Genomic DNA, 17,265 nt, shown 5'->3' with positions numbered 1-17,265 from the left:
ATCGTTGTGCCTGATCCCAATAGCAAGAGAGAGATCCAGCTCGAGCTTTCTGGATTGGCAGAGTAAAAGGGGGGCATGTGTACAGCCATCCACACACACACACACACACACACGCGCACGCACGCACGCACGCACACACACACACACACACACACACATAGACACACAGAGAGCTGAGAGTGGACAGCAGCAGCAGCAATTGACTGCACCTGATCCCTCCTGAACTCTACTAGCCCTCTTTTCACTTTTTATCTGTTTTTATCTGTTCAATCTTATTCTAACCAGCTCCAACTGACTAAGCGAATGTTTCTCTGTTGCAATTTTCCCTGCTTTCATTTCTTTTTTCTCATCTGACTGTTTTACTCGTTCTCTCAGACACACATCATTCCATTGCAGCAGTGTAATCACCAACACTCTTTCATTGACACATTCCTGAGCAGCCCACCTGTTGGAAGAAGAATGGTCCAGTGTGCACAGTAACCCCCTTTCTCTCTCTCACTCACTCACACACAGACACACATTTGTACTTATATCTCTATACTTGTGAGGATCCTCAACGACATAATGCATTCTCCAGCTCCCTTAACCATCCCACCTAAATGCCTAACCCCAACCCTTACATTTACCTAAACCTAAATCTGACCTTTAGACCAAGTTTGAATCCTCAAATAGTCCAAAAATGCCAGTCCCAAGAGCTAAAACTCAAATTGGTTTTCACAAAGACAGATGTACCAGTCCACAGTCCACTCAGACACACACATACGCCTCTCCTCTGTGGGATTAGATGGGAACCACCAGCATTGAACAAGGCTGTACTGACCTCATGTCCGACCTTTCAACCTTGACCCACACAGCATCTACCCACACCATTCCTCTCTTTCACACACACACACACACACACACACACACACACACACACACACACACACACACACACAAACAAACATGCAGTACGCACAGCTTAACAGAGGTCCATTGTCACACATTTCACAGCAAGTCTCAGCTTGTCCACCTCCCTACAGTGCAGAGCCAAGTCTCCAAGCCCCCCCAAAAAACACAATGACTGTTCCCCATCTGCAGCGGGCAATTTGCTCTGTGTCACTCCTAACCAGCCCCCCCAATGCCAACACACACACACACACACACACACACACACACACACACACACACACACACACACACACACACACACATTCCCTGTGCCTCATGTGAGAGGGGTAAGTGCTTGTTAGTAGAGAAACACTTCATCACTGTAATTGTAGAAGTCACTTAGTGATATTGCTTTTTCAGAGGGAGCAATTTTCTTTTTCACTGCTGATATTACTGAGCTTTCCCCATAAGCAGGTACAAAGAGCCAATGCAATCTGTCATTTCTACCTGATTATAAAGCTTTGTACTGTCCAAAATGGCCGCAAACCAAGGTTCAAAATTATGGTGGAATTTGTATTTGGAAAACCATCTTTAGTCTTTTTCTTAAACTTGGCGCTGGCTGGTAGCCAGTCTATCACAGTGATAGAGAAAACATACACACTAACATTAAAGTTTCCACTGACCTAACCTGTACGTCTTTGGACAGTGGGAGGCCTGAGCGGCCATACAACTGTATTTCAATGTATTACTGACATAATATTAGCATTGGTTAGTGTTTGTCATAGGGGCAACATGCATGAATATGGGAAACAGCACACAGGACACAGAGAGAGAAGAACAGAGATCCAGGGACTTCGATACAATGACATGTCCTTCTCTGTTAAAGTCTGATTTAAAAGGGCATACAGGCATAACTATCTATCTATCTAATACTATCTTCTCTTCTACTGTTGTTTTTTGTTGATGGTTTTAATCTTCTGTTTTGATATTGCCATAATATTTTCATTCTTTACAGTATTCCATTTTTACTTTTTCTTCTTTATTTTTCTTTCTTCTTTTTCTTTCTGAATTATATTAACCATTGCTGCCTGAACACCAATAACACAAATAGTAGCCACTAATTTTACCTACTGACAAATCTAGACTGAACTTTCTGTACCTAAACGTATGATTCAGTGTTAGAGTTGAGTAAAAGTAGTAGTATTAGTGGTGCTTATAATATTAAGTGGAGTTTAAATGAGGCCAATGGTACAAATGTTAATCAATTCCTGTCATGTTATATGTTTTACCTTAACAATACAGCACTGCATTGAGACAATGCTAGCAAAGTTAAAAAAGTACTGTTAGCCAGTATTTAGACTTCCATACAGTTAGGCTCCAGATCATTGTTTTGACCCTGGCTTTCCATTCACTATCATTCAACTCTCTCAGCAATTCCCAACACGCATTTAAAACCATTGCTCCTGACCAGAGTTGAATCACAAACATTAAACCTCTGCAAGCAAAACAAGATAGCAAGCATGTCAACCTTAACAACAGAACCCCACACTGTAACTGATTTAACCCTGTTCAACCATTCAAAAAAGTTGGGGCAATAAAACACTGGGAAAGTTGGGGGATGCTCCATATACACAAATGTCCTTGTTAGAATGTGCAACATCACATGTGCATTGTTTTTAGAAATATGACTCATGATGTCCACTTTCTACAAGTCTATGATTCAACTTTTTCAACTGGGGATACTGGTAAATATATTGTGGCAACTTCACATTGAATATGGAAAACTAGAATTGGCACCTCATGTTTGCATGCCTCCACAGTCAAGTTGCAGTTTACAACTGATGCAGGCACAGCAGTTTATTTGGACTCAATCTCATAAGGTCCTCCTGCCAAAATACTCACTAGAGCGCCAAATGTGGATTAATCACTGAAAACAGTCCCCAGTGTCTCCCTGTTTGAGTAACATGTGCTAAAAACTACAGTGAGAAGCTGTTTTAGAAAATTAATAAAAAATAAAACTATATTAGGGCTGCTACTAATGATTATTTTCATTGTTGATTAAACAGTTGATTGTTGTCCTGATGAACTGATCAGTTGTTTGGTCTGTAAAATGTCAGAAAATGGTGAAAAATGTTAACCATTGTCTCATAAAGCCATGTCATCAAATATCTTGTTTAGTCCACAACCCAAACGAATTCAGTTTACTGTTATAGAGAACTCAGGAAGGTAGAAAAAAACACACATTTAAGAAGCTGGAATCAGAAAATATGGACTTTTAAATTACTCAAATTGATTAATTGTTTATCAAAATAGTTGCTGATAAATTTAATAGTTGACAACTAATTGATTCATTGATTATTCATTACAAATGTAAACTATATATTTTTGAGGTATTGGAAAAGACTTGTGTCTTCATTAGTTCGTTTTCATCATACTTTTATATCCCATCATGGAACCAATCAGTCAGTGTGAGCCAACTGCATCAGCACTCACAGTTGTAATGCAGCTGGTACAACCATAACACTAAATCATCTCATCCCTCTTTTCCAATGGAATTACTCTGAATCTTGTAAGTGCACTTTAGGACTTTTACAGAGCTAATTAGGCCCCATGCATTACGAGTGCTCGTCCAGATGCACTCAGATGCTGAGACGCTCACTGCATCATTACTATCTCCCTGATTGCTGCTGTGTTGTGACTCTGTGAGGTTCAGTAACATTTCCTACAAACTATCAATCAAGAATTAATCAAGAGGAAGTGCTATACCATTGACCATTACCTCATGTTTCATTCAAAACAATCTTTACAGAACAAACAGGCCCTCACTGAAATCCAGCACCTGCTGCGAAAGAGAAATGCCACCGTTTTACTCGTGTGAGCACATGAAGTGAAAGCAGCACACAGTAATTACCCCTCACTGCCTGAGCTAAGGGCAAAATTTGGCAGCCTGATACAGGACATATAAGGCAAGAGGAGCCTGCTTGACTGAGCACACAGAATCTAATGGGATGGGGGTGGGGGGGGGATAACCCAGACATTTGGAAATATTGGCAAAGTAGGAGGACTATACTAAAATCAAGGATTCATAAATAATACAGCTAATGGTGATGAACAGTGTGATGAGGAACTAGTTTATACTGAGGTCTACGGTTGTTACTGCAGAGGGTAAAAGATCAAGCTTTTGTCTGTCAATTAATTGATTAACAGACTGAAAGAAATTAACCGCCAACTATTTGAATAACATTTCAGTCATTTTTTAAGCAAGAATGTCAAATGTTTCATGACTCTGACTTTGGAAATGTGAGGACTTGCTGCTATTCTTTGTCATTTATGACAGTAAATGCAGAGTCTTTGGGTTCTGGCCTGTTGGCTGGAGAAAAGAAGTAATCTGAAAATGTCATTTTGGGCTCTGGGAAGTTGTGATGAGCATTTCTCATCTTTTTTTTTTTTTTTTTTCAGATTTTGAAAGCTAAACAATTGTGAAAATCATTATGAAATTCATCAATAATCAAAATAATAATTACTTCCAGCCCTACATAGGGTTAGGCTTAATTTATTTGAGTTTTGGCTGGTTAAAATAAGGAAGATGCCAACTCTGAGCTCTGTCAAATTATACTGGGAATTTTCCATTATTTTCTAACATTTTATAGACTAGATGCTTGATCAAATAATCTAGAAAACTGCCAACTTTGTAAAAAGCAGCTGCCTTACTCCACAACCACATCCAAACTGAGAACTCAGCTGCAACCCAAGTGAGACACCAGAATCCCGTGGAGCAACGTCAGCTGCACAACAACTCACTGTCAGGAACCTCGCCAGAAGCTCATAAACAGGCCATCACTGATAAGAGACCAAGATTTGTATGAAGGACATGCTGCTCACTGGCACTGTTTCAGGAGAAGGTTTTCATGATAATGTAAGAACTGAATCCACGATACAAAATTAGAAGTGGCACCACAATGTCAAGACACATAGTACACATGGATACACTTCTGTTTGCCTTCCCCTGGACTCCCTCTAAAACTTAAAAATGTTGTTTTTCCTCTCTGTTTGTGTAAGTATTAAACAATCAAGATACACTGTGTTCATTCATGAGGTTTAGATGTAATGAATGGTGTATTTTTTTAACTTTGGATGGAGTCAGGCTAACTACTCTTTATGCAAAGCTAGGCTAACCACACCCTGAACCCAGCTCTCTACTTAACACACCGCCGTGGGAGTGACACTGATCCTCTAATCTCTCATCTTGCTCTCAAAAGGAAAGCATTTTTTTCTAAAATGTTAAACTGTTAACATAAGAAGAGAGATGTATAACCTGTTAGCCTCCATGTACAATCAAATGAAGCCTGAAGATAACTAAAGTTTCCACAAGTAACTAGACAGGCTACTTTCCATTTCAAGGGAAATAAAGACGCAGCATCAGGAAAAATGATGGATAACATCAGCTTACAAATCAGCTATACACTGACTCATTTTCTCTGTGACATTTACAGTATTTAATCTACATGAAAATGTCACTTATTGTAACTTTAATTAGAAAATTCCACAAACGATGGCAGTTATCACTGGTGTATGACCCATGACGCTCATGCTAACTGGGCCATGATCCAATCCCACAGTAATAAGCTGTGAATAACATGACAAGCACACAGTGAGTGGAGAACATTGCTCATATGCTCTGAGCAAACAGCATTGTGTTGTGCGATGGGAGTGATCAAAGTGATGAGCGCTGCGAGAAAAAAACGTCAGTTTCAAGAATAGCAACAACCCTCATTAATATGCATTGTTAAGATCAAGCTCAGTACTGGTCGGGAATGCGGAGAGTAGGAAGAGAACTCTGAAATGTCTCATTTTTGAATGAATTTTTCTCCACTGAGAGAAGACCAACGGCCACAATGTGCCTTCTGTCACTCACTGTGCATATGTGGGCTGGCATATGGAAATACATGCATTCCAGCCCAATTTCTTATTGTCTCTCTGCCCACCCACCCGTACCCCATCATCTCTGCAATGGGAGGGGGATGCAGAACTGTCACAGCAAAATATGAGCTGCTTTCCCTGTCATGGAGAAATTATTCAGTTATTTGCAGAATGTGGCACTGGTGAAAAACATGGGCTGTGTTGAAGACATGACATGAATTTGTTGAACTAGCTGCAAGTTATTACATAAGTTTATGATCCACAGTTGAACGTCCCTCTGCTTTCAAACAAAACGGTGCACTTGAAATCATCACTTATTCATGGATTAACATTATGTGTGTGAACAGCCTGCAGCTTGCACTTTTGTTCCACGCTGGGGATGTTGCATAAGATAATGGACAAGTGCATGAGAACATGTCCAGAAATATCGTCCCAAGGCTGAAGAATGAATACCGGGATGTAACCTGAAAACTTTGACTGACACACGACTCAAATACAGACTGTGCGGGTTGAATGAGGAACTCATTGTGTCCCGCTGAGTTCAGTCAATCTGTCACAGGCTTTCACCTTGTTTGCGTTGTGGAGATGTCATACGTTGTTTCACCTTGCACTGATTCGCTCATTACAACACTTTAGCTAGAATGAAGATTAGCACCTCGAACGTAAACCTATGACTAAGATTATTGGCACCCGAGGAAAAACTGAATTGACGAGGGGAAACCCAGCAAAATAAATACAAAGTAATAAAATGGAAAAGACTTTGAGTCATGGCTGAGAGAAGAGAAAAACACTTATTCAATAAATTCTGTTTTGACTTACTTCAGTGTCTGAGTGAGGTGGAATTCCAACAAGGCAAAAAGCAACTCCATTCATTGGATTCTCGGCGTGTAGTCTGAGTACACCGACAAGAGAAATGTTTGAAAACTACTCTGCTGTCAACATTGTGGACATTTCTTTCGGCTCCTACCGTGAACAGCGGATTCAGTGCGCACTGAACGGTCCGCCTCTCCCTCTCACACAACGTAAACACGAGCTCGCGACGATTAGCGTCATGCGGCCGTTGTAAGACACAATGGTACCGGAAGTCTATCAAAATGGACTTCAAAATAAGGGCACAACTCAAACGCTCGTCTTAAACAATCAGACAAATGCCATTTGTAGGAGAGTGGGTTGCCACCCCATCCCAAAGCCTGTGAACAGACACTGGAGGCGCAGTATGAAGTACTATCAATACGTGAGCATGGCACTCATGAAGTTTATTAATACTCAGGTGGAGTTTGTTTTTTGTTAGTTTTTTGTTTGTTTTTTTTATCAATAGCTTCCATGTCATGTGACCTATTGACTCAAAATCCATATCAGTTATTATTACTACACTGGACAAATAAAACTCACCCCATCATGGTGTATTTCCAAACTTCTATTTTATATAAGTAATTTTATGGAAAAATCAGCAATTTTTTTCAAAAGCTTCGATGTCATGTGACCTAGTGATTCCAGACCTGGAGTGAACATCTGACGACTTTACCTTAGTCATGGACCAAAATACTCACACAGAGCTAAAACAGCACATTGTCTCACATGTTCCAGATCTTGTTCATGTTGTAAGTCTACTCTGTCCTGTTTCAGCACAGTGCTTTGGAACTGGCACCTTCATATATTGCAACTTTGTGGCACTGTGTTAAATGGAAAACTGAGAATGCAAATCCAGCAACTGAGCCAAATAAACTGGTCTTGTAAACTGACTTTGCTGCAAAAGGCAACAGTGAGTCTTGATCACAGGTGAGGACAGTATTTATATGAAAGAAAGCTGTGAGAAATACCTCAAAATCAACCGACCAAACTCCTTGAACTTGAGTTTGTGGGTTCATTTGTGACCTTGAAAAGTCTTTTCAATCCAGTTTATTTGTCTTAACTCAAAGTCCACTTACCAGGCCATGAGATGTGACAGAAAGCTCTGGAACAAATCTTACCCTGATGTAATCTAACTTTTCTTTTTTCTTCTTCTTTTTTTCTTCCAGAAAACTCACACTGGTGATTTTTTGCATGTTTTAACTACAAATCAAACAATGATGCTGAGCCTTGTCCAAAGTAAACCGGATGTTTTCAGATTGATTTCATGTGTTCCAGGCAGCCATTGCTTTCCATTCCATTTTTACAAGTAAATAATATTTTGTACATGTGGTGATACGGCTTGATCATGACATTTAGGGACTAAATCTAGATATTTACAAAATCTTAAGTCAGGCTCCACTTGCTGTTTTTCTCCATAGCTCACAACCACATCTCAAGCAAATGTGGAGAAAATGGGTGGTGCTGGATATTTCTTGCCTCCTACCAGTCCTCATGATGACATTGCTTATCTTCCTATCCTCTATTTCTGTCTATTTTCACTAATGTTTTGGAGCGTTGACCTCTTTTTTAACATGGAAAGAGTCATACTGAAAGGGAACACTGTGCAGCAATCTTTGCACCAGGATTACAGCTGAGATGATTACATAGGAGAAAAGGACTGATAGAAAAACTTGGATGAAGAGGGAGGACAAATAACAACAATGAGGAAACATTTGACCAAGGACAGACTGCTAAAGTACTTTATCTTATCAACAGTAGTGCCTAACCCACTTTTTCTTTTCCCATGTACACACAATGGGAGTGGAGGTCCTGAAGTGCTCTGTCAGCTGTCAGTAACATATGGGCAGTGTACAGTGGCTGAATATACCTCCATGTTCTATGGTCCATATCTGTTTCCTGTTAAGATCTCAGCTTTCATGCCCCTGCACTCTCATGCTCCATCCACGTGTGTTTCCACTTAAGGTGGCTGATTAGAGCTCTTCTCAGGACCCAAGTTCAACCTGAGCAAAGGGAGAATCAGAGTGGTTAACTGAAAACACCTGTGCAGGTGTGAAGGGCCTGAAATTATATTAATATACTATTAATAAGATCATTATTTTGTGAGACAATATAGCTGCCTAGATCATGTTCTGAGGCAGCGTCACTTTGTTGTTGTTTTTTTTCTCAATAGAAATGCTCCATCTACCTATTGCACACAACTCATCGAGAGCATGGATGGTGGATGCTGGTGGATGCAAGATTTGACACCATGTTTCCAGGTTTCTCTTCCTGAGGTCAGTGTGTGTGGTCAGCTTTAGGCAACAAAAACACTTTGGATAAGAGTCAGAAAAGATTGTGCTTTTTGTCAAGTGTAAACAAAGTGAACATCTCATCCTTCAAGTTACAAAATTTTCTTAACTAAGTTGCACAAAAGCATTGAACACTGACTCCTAGAAATTTTATATCCAGTATTTGCAGCAGCAGACATGTGTTGAGAGAAACATAATGCCAGCAAGATGACACTTTCTTAAAAAACAGAATTAAATTAAATCAAACCAAGATGAAATTCTTTGGTCCAACAATAAAGTTGTTCTACATGCTGTGGGTGTTGCTGAAGTTCTGAACCATTCAGTCTTTTTTTTTTTTTTTTCCTTATGACCAGCTGTGACGTTGGGCCTGTATTGTTTTCTCTTTGTGTGTGTGTGTGTGTGTGTGTGTGTGTGCGTGTGTGCATGCGTGCGTGCGTGCGTGCGTGCGTGCGTGCGTGCGTGCGTGCGTGCGTGCGTGCGTGCGTGTGTGTGTGTGTGTGTGTGTCCATGTATTACTCATGTTGTAGGGACAAAATGCAGGTCTCCATTTTGTAAATCATGAAATGTGTATATAATGTCCCCACAAGTGATGATGAAAACCTAAAGTGTGTGTGTGTCGTCATCATGGCAAAATATGGTCCTGGAGACATCTATTGTAGCAGGCAGTTGCTCAGCTGACCTTTTCATTGGACTGCTCTCCATTAACATCCATCCATCCATTTTCTATACCGTATATCCCTTTTGGGGTTGCGGGGGGCTGGAGCCTATCCCACCTGTCAACGGGTGAGAGGCGGGGTACACCCTGGACCGGTCGCCAGTCGATCGCAGGGCAACACACAAGACAAACAACCATTCACACTCACACTCACACCTAGGGGCAATTTTTGGAGTCACCAATTAACCTAATGAGCATGTTTTTGGTCTGTGGGAGGAAGCCGGAGTACCCGGAGAGAACATGCAAACTTCACACAGAAAGGCCCCACCCGGGGATCGAACCGGCGACCTTCTTGCTGTGAGGCACGCGCACTACCTGCTGTGCACCGTGCCGCCCTCTCCATTAACACATACACACAATTTGGATTGTTCTTTACATGTTTTAACATTTCTTGAATGTATTTTACTACATTTCATCACTCTGTATTTCTGTATAACTGTGTGCTTTGTTATGGAATTTAGTGGGAGAACAGTAATTCCAGAAGGACTTTGTGTGTGTGTGTGCGTGTGTGTGTGTGTGTGTGCGTGTGTGTGTGTGTGTGTGCGTGCGTGCACACACACACACACGCACACACACACACACGCACACACACATGTTGTGTTTATATCACTTGTGGGGACATTACATAGACTTACATTCATTTCCTGGAGCCTTACCCTAACCCTAACCATAACCACTATCTGCCTATTCCTAACCCTGTACCTAACCTAACCTTATCTAACCCCTAACCCTATCCTCAGTCTGCACCCTGAAATTTAATGATTTACTTTAAGGGGACCTGCATTTTGTCCCCATAAGGGAGGTCAGTCCCCACAATGTGACGGTGTAAACAGATTTTTGTCCCCACAACGTGATAAATACCTGTTCACACGTGTGTGTGTGTGTGTGCGTGTGTGTGTGCGTGTGTGTGTGTGTGTGTGTGTGTGTGTGTGTGTGTGTGTGTGTGTGTGTGTGTGTGTGTGTGTGTTCATGGTCAGTGGAGCGAGAGACACAGCCCCAGTGATATTGGCCGACAGTGCCCTCAGGACAGAGAAAAGAGCATGCGCAAACATGTGCATGTACTATTCACACACGCACACATACACACACACACACACTGAGTCATTATGCAATAGCAGGGCATAGAATCATGAGAGAGACAGAGTGGAGAGAGAGAGAGAGACAGAGAGAGCGAGACAAAGAGAGAGAGAGAGAAGCTGAGTGTAGATGTACACTCTGATACACCCTCTACTGGCCTTGCACTGCTCTATCAGACACACACTCAAACACACACACGTCACAGCTACCAACGCTGATCATCCACCTGTTCCCTCTGCCCTGACAGCTAGGGAGCTCCTAATGAAATTGGTTCCTGTTTTCAGGGAAAATCACCCCATCAGTAAGTCAGTGTAGGCAAACCTCTACTTGATGAGAAGCTGTTGAATTAATAAGTGATTGTGAGAACATTTGTGTCACCATTCCTGAAAAACAAGTCATTAGTTTAAATAATTCATTTCTTCCCTGCTCTCTTACATCACTTTTGACATGCAATCAAGTTATCATAGAAAACAGGGGATGGTTAAATTCTGTTATATAAGCACTGGTCCGTCTTACATGAGCCAACATCATCCGACATCATGACGTCAGATTGGGGTTTTGGATGCTTTTCCTCTTTGCTCTTTCTTCGGTTTAATTTTTTATCATGCGTAGAGCATCAGGAAATGACTTACAATCCTTCAACTCACAATGTGAAACTCACAACAGGAAGAACGTGGAAGTGTTGATAGACATTTATGACCCAGCACATTTGCCATTAGCAGCCAATGTGCTGGGTCAGTATTTTGGCTGAAATTATGGAAAAGCTCTGAACCAGAATTGGCCACTAAAGCAACATAAAAACAAAATTGCAGACTGAACAAAAGCATACTAAACAAAAACACAGATATTACACAGAGGAGCTTACTGTGAGACACTTAACAAACAAGGGATTTAAACGCCTTGATATCAGATTCCTCACTTTATTTGTTTCCTAAACAGATGTGAAATAATGTGAAAATTGCATCTGCGCCTTAGATGAGTTTTGAGTCTCCTTTGGTTGCTTCCCCTTATATGCTGTCTTTGTTCAGGAGTCGGTGCTCAGTTTGTTGTGTGTTTTTCTTTTTTAGAATTCGAATATTACCCCAAATGTGGATTAAAAGGTTTGAGAATTCATTAGAATTACTCCATTTGATCTTCCATCAGAGGAGATTAGCAGCAGTTATTGATGTCAAAACATCCCTAAACAAAGGGTTTCCAAAATGTTCTCACACCAAGCATCAGCATTCAGGACGCAGCAGCCCATTGGTCTTGATCCTAACGCTCCTGTGCTCCAATAAAAACAAGGCTGCTCAGGATTTAATCTGGACATTGTGCTGGAAAGTGATGATTGTCAGGATGTGGAGGGGAGGAGGGTGACCTTTGCGCGTGTGTGTGTGTGTGTGTGTGTGTGTGTGTGTGTGTGTGTGTGCGCATGTGGGGGGGTGCTGTGGAGGCACTAATCTGGCCTTGTTCTGAAAAGAGTTTCATCCCCACTGCAGGGGTCCTATGGAGACCAAACATCCAGGTCCTTCCTTCATCCCCCCAGTCGCTCTCCTCGTGTACCCTGTGACCTCCCACACCCCTCCTGCTCTGCAGAGACACTGCAGCTATAAATCTCGCAGCAAGCACGTTACCTGCTATCATGGAGTGTAATGGAGAACTTCAGTGAAATAAGCTACATTATTTCAAGAGTGTTACTTCCATTGCTGGCACACAGCTAGCCCCTAGCTAGCATAGATAAATAAGATGCAATAGCCTTTTCTTTGCAGCAGTAATTATATCTAAATCTAGTGTTACTGCTGGATTTTATTTACACTCCTTCGTCAAACAAATGATGGCTGTCCACCTTTTGTGCTTTGTCTTTTTTTGCCTTAGACATTGTAGGTGTCAGAGTAGAATATATACGGATTGAAAGATTATGTGTGTGTGTGTGTGTGTGTGTGTGTGTGTGTGTGTGTGTGTGTGTGTGTATGTGTGTGTGTGTGTGTGTGTGTGTCAGTCAATGATATGTTTACTACTGCCATGTCCCAAGAATGTAATAAGACTGCTTTCACCCAGGAATGACAAAAACATTATTACAGTTTAATTAACCATATTATGATATGAGCGAGTTATATCTGTTCTAACTACCTCAGATTTATATATTGAATTTTATTTACTAAAAACTATGGTCCATAAAACCAACATAATAGTTGTACAATACATTTGGTCATAATAACATACATTATGTTCATTCTTACCTAATTACAGCAACATAAATTACAGATTAAAAACACTGAACAACAACAACAAGGAATCTGAGGAAACTACACATAGGAATGAACTTCTCTTTAAAAAAATAAAATAATAATAATATATAATTTCTTTTGCAATGAGTTATTTGTTTACCCATACTCCTTCTTGTTGGAAATGCTTTTATCACTTGAGTATATTGGTCACTTTAACATATGGACCAACCAAACTGTCAAACCATTCAACATTATATCAACAAATAAAAGCCATTGTCTATGAATAAATAATCTAAAATATATAATCTAGATAACCTTTCAATTCATAGATATTGTCGTTTTGGAATTAAAGTCTTAAAAAGACATACATCTGTCTCTGTACTGTAATGTTCTGTTATGTTGGTGCCTGGCATGGCAGCAGAGAGGCTGGTGTGTGTGTGTGTGTGTGTGTGTGTGTGTTTGACGTTGGGGGAGGGTGAAGGACACATCCATCTGTCTATTTACAGCAGCATGGGGAGATTTCGCTAAATATCTAATCCATCTAATCCTCACTGAAGCAATGATAGAACATGCAGTGGTGCCACTAGAGGGCGAGCTAATTGTTTGCTGTTGATTGAAGTGAAAGACTCGTCCTTTCTCACAAACAAAGCTAAAGTAGGGTACACATATAAGGAGGAGCTTGTGTGCAAGTGGTGGATGAACAGATACAGAGCAAAGATATAATAGAATTCATTTATACTGTACACACACTTGAAAGCCCCCAATCTGTGTGTGATAGCACATGACCTCTCCAGCATCAGTGGTCCAGTCATCTGCAGGGATGGGCTGTCCTGGACCATTCACATGTAAATTGCTGATCGAATTAAAGCTATGTGGATTCAGAAAGAGGCTCTACTTTACAGAACTATCACCTCACATCAGTGTCACTCGCCTGCAGCCACAGCAGGACCACACACTTTCATTCATGGACTTCATGTCCTCGGTAGCTGGATGCAAATGACAAGTTTCACCAAAGTTCAACAAAGTTACACTGCATGGCACTTTTTGTCAAAATCACAAAATGGGGTGATGGAAATGTTCCATCTGCTACAATAGACATGCCTGTCTCTTCTTCACTCGGGAAGTGACAGATAATATGCTGAGAGGAATCAAAACTGTCCTTGAAACAGCAGGAAGTAAACATTCTGCCCAGCAAATGCTGGACTCATCATATTTAAACTTTTGCCTTTCTTTTCTCTTATGGCATCCAATGTATCACAGAAACAGCTGGTTTGCTACAAATCATGTAAAACACTGCATCCTCACATGATTTCTGGGTATTTGAAGCTGTATTAATAAATATTTTTATGGCATCATTTGTGAAAAACTCGTTGTACAATACCTGCTCAGCACCAAGCAGGCAGACACAGTTAGAGACTAGCTAGTGAACGTAGGGGAGCATGTAGCTGCTGCAGAGCCAGTTCACCACATCAACTATATGTGATGGTGATGTCAGTGTTGTGTTTACAGCTATGCAAAGTCCCAGCCTAAAACATGGCTCTTTAATACAAAATTAAGAGCTCATGGCAATTTGTCTCTTATGGTAATTCCAGCGTGACTCAAATTTAATGGGAAAATGGTTAAGTCTTCCTCTCAAACAGACACCTGGTCATCAATGAGGTCTTCCCATTTCATCCACAGGAAAATCTCCACAGAGAGCACATGTCAATCTCACAAAGCACAGGCCCACGTACCATTACACAACAGCCTTAATCTGCTGGATTTAAACCCCACCACCCCTCACCATGCTTGCGAGCTCACACTCACATACGCACGCTCTCATGCCACACACTGACACACGTACAAATAAGTCTTATCTGGCCTGTGCTGCATCCTGGTTTACAGCACTTTTCTAACTTCATTGCAGAGCAGAAACAAAACTTTTGGTGATTATATCATTTTAATTCAAAGCAGTCCATTGTCCAAGGGCATTGCATTTACACCACTGAATGTAATTTAGATATAACTACATACTTTTATATTGGTGCATTGATGCATGTGCATTGCCTGCACACCAAATAAACACATTACAGGCACTTAAGGCTTCATGTTGCCAAGCTAGTGAGTGGTATCAGGATTCATTTACTTTCTAGGCTCTTGCTTAGACTGTGGCTGCCAACTCGGCTTAGTCACCTGAAGTAAACCTGCTGCTAATGTGGAAACACTCTGCAGGTTTCATGCTGCACTGTTTGGTGCCAATATATCTTGTCACAGTCTGTTAAAGCCATGCAGCTTTCACTTTTCATGTGTTCATAATGGCTGGATATTTCCCCTCATATAGATTGTGTGTTGATATGATTTCTACAGATAATGTTGACACCTTAAAAATCACATTTGATCGGATCTGACAGAGGTGATTTTGAAGACTGAATATTCAATGTATCTTGGGAACGATTTCTTCTTTTGTTGAAATCTACTCACTTTGAAAGCATGGCAACGGCAGGAGCAATAGAGAGCTACAATGTAATTCAGTCACACAACCTAGTCCTGCAAACATTGGCATTCTATGGCATTCCGATTTAGCATTTCCATGAAGTTTGGGGGATTTGTAAAGGACAGATTTAAAAAGAATGATCAACACTGAGACAGCAGAGGTGGAGATATTCTGACTTTTAGTCACTATCACGGGTCAAGCTCCGATCAATTACATCGTTTCATTAGACCTGTGTCGCATGTTTAAACACACAAACTTGACAGAGCTCCTCCAGAGACACAAAAGACATTATACAACTGTGTCAGAGAATGAGTTCAAGTAAACTGAACTGAATGTGTAAAATCAGTGGAGGAGCCCTGTAAAGTATCATCAGATGGACCCTGCACCCAATAAATTTAGGGTCAAGGATTTGATGTCAATGTTCCAGTGTGAATAATAATTAAACATTGATCAGAGCGATCAAAAACTGTAAAGAGTATGTGAGGGAAATGTGGCTGGTAGTTTGGTTTGAAAACACAGTGCATCAGTGTTTCTACTGGCTGACCCTGCAGAATTGTCAAAGTTGAAAAAAGTTGGGTTCTGACTTGTGAGTCTGCCAATGATTGGTAGCAGCTTGCAATAAGACATGAATCAGATCTGGATATTTGCACCTGGCCTGACCAAAAACAGATCAAATCATCAAGAGAATGGCAGCTCAGACCTGATCTGAAGCTAAAAATAGACTGCAAAATGTAATGATCATTTTGAACCCCAGCAATAAAATGAAATATTCACTCAGGAATTGTCATGCTCAGACATTTGCCAATTAGCAGGTTCAAATGTAAGTGAAGAGACAGAAGAAAGAGCATGTTACTGGCCTAATTTAACGCACATGTCAAGTGGAAGTGCATGCACACAGCAGAAGAGACTTGCACACAACCATCTGCCATGATTATAAAAACACACTAATTAAAACAACAATCCACAACATCTTCATGATAAATGGCTGTTTTATTCTTGACTGATATGTTCATTCTAAATACATTAAAACAATAAGATCATAACATCTTCATATCTTCTCTGTTTATTCATTCTAAAATGTTCTAGTTACAGAGAAACTTCAGTAGAAAAGCCTCAGTAGACATTTCAGTCACATGCTTCATTATTGATCCACTAAGGCTGTGTCTGTTGCACTTGTTGCATCTTGTTTTTATTGATACATCAATATTTACATCTGACCCATTTTATTAAAATGTAACGGTCCTAAATAGGAAAAATAAAGTAAAATTATTTCTTTGATAACTTACACCAGTTTTTCCTGGAGTGTTTGTCTCTTTGCATGGAGTAAGGAGGAAGTCCATAATATGCAGTTAAAAGGTCTGGAAAAAGCTTGTGGTGTAAGTGGGAGTTAAGTGCTTTACTTATTCTTCACAAACAACAGTTTGTTCATCACACAGTACTACTGAGCAGCATCTCACTCTATACTGCAGACTGACAGACAGTCAGTGAGCACAGGTTTTAGTCTTGGAGCAGAGCAGTAGCAAAGTTCAGTTCAGGGACACGTTTCAGTGAGTAGACACATCGTCTGCAACTGCCAGAGTAAAAAAACTGAGACCGAGAATATTATTGGTGTGGTGTGTAAGCTACAAGAACAACCGCTTACATGAGGAGAGTAAAGAAGCCACAAGATCAGATCAGAAAGGCCACTTTTAGGCTTTTACCAGACATATTACACACACACACACACACACACACACACACACACACACACACACACACACACACACACACACACACACACACACACGTAATATGTTCTCTTTGGAGGACCCTCAGGGGATGCACTCTGGAGGAAACCTATTATCAGGTCAGGAGCTCACACAT

The 17,265-nt window shown here is 40.7% G+C and overlaps 1 protein-coding gene across 5 annotated transcripts in view; it reads right to left on the bottom strand.

Moving 5' to 3' along the window:
- The window catches only part of LOC139349838 (rho GTPase-activating protein 23-like), a 73,277-nt gene that overhangs the window by 43,732 nt on the left and 12,280 nt on the right, over window positions 1-17,265 (bottom strand). For 4 of the 5 annotated variants that reach the window (XM_070990846.1, XM_070990847.1, XM_070990850.1 and 1 more), the window contains exon 1: window positions 6,610-6,884. The exons of the other annotated variant lie outside the window; for it this stretch is intronic. In XM_070990846.1, coding sequence (XP_070846947.1) covers window positions 6,610-6,663 — 54 coding nt within the window. In that variant the 5' untranslated portion in view covers window positions 6,664-6,884. Of the gene's footprint in view, window positions 1-6,609; window positions 6,885-17,265 lie in introns of those variants that run through there. 5 annotated transcript variants of the gene reach the window in all.

This window comes from Chaetodon trifascialis, chromosome 21, assembly GCF_039877785.1.
Source record: "Chaetodon trifascialis isolate fChaTrf1 chromosome 21, fChaTrf1.hap1, whole genome shotgun sequence".
NCBI classification, from domain to species: Eukaryota; Metazoa; Chordata; class Actinopteri; order Chaetodontiformes; family Chaetodontidae; genus Chaetodon; species Chaetodon trifascialis.
Note: the sequence above shows the minus strand (reverse complement) of the source record. Positions and strands in the feature narration are given on the sequence as shown.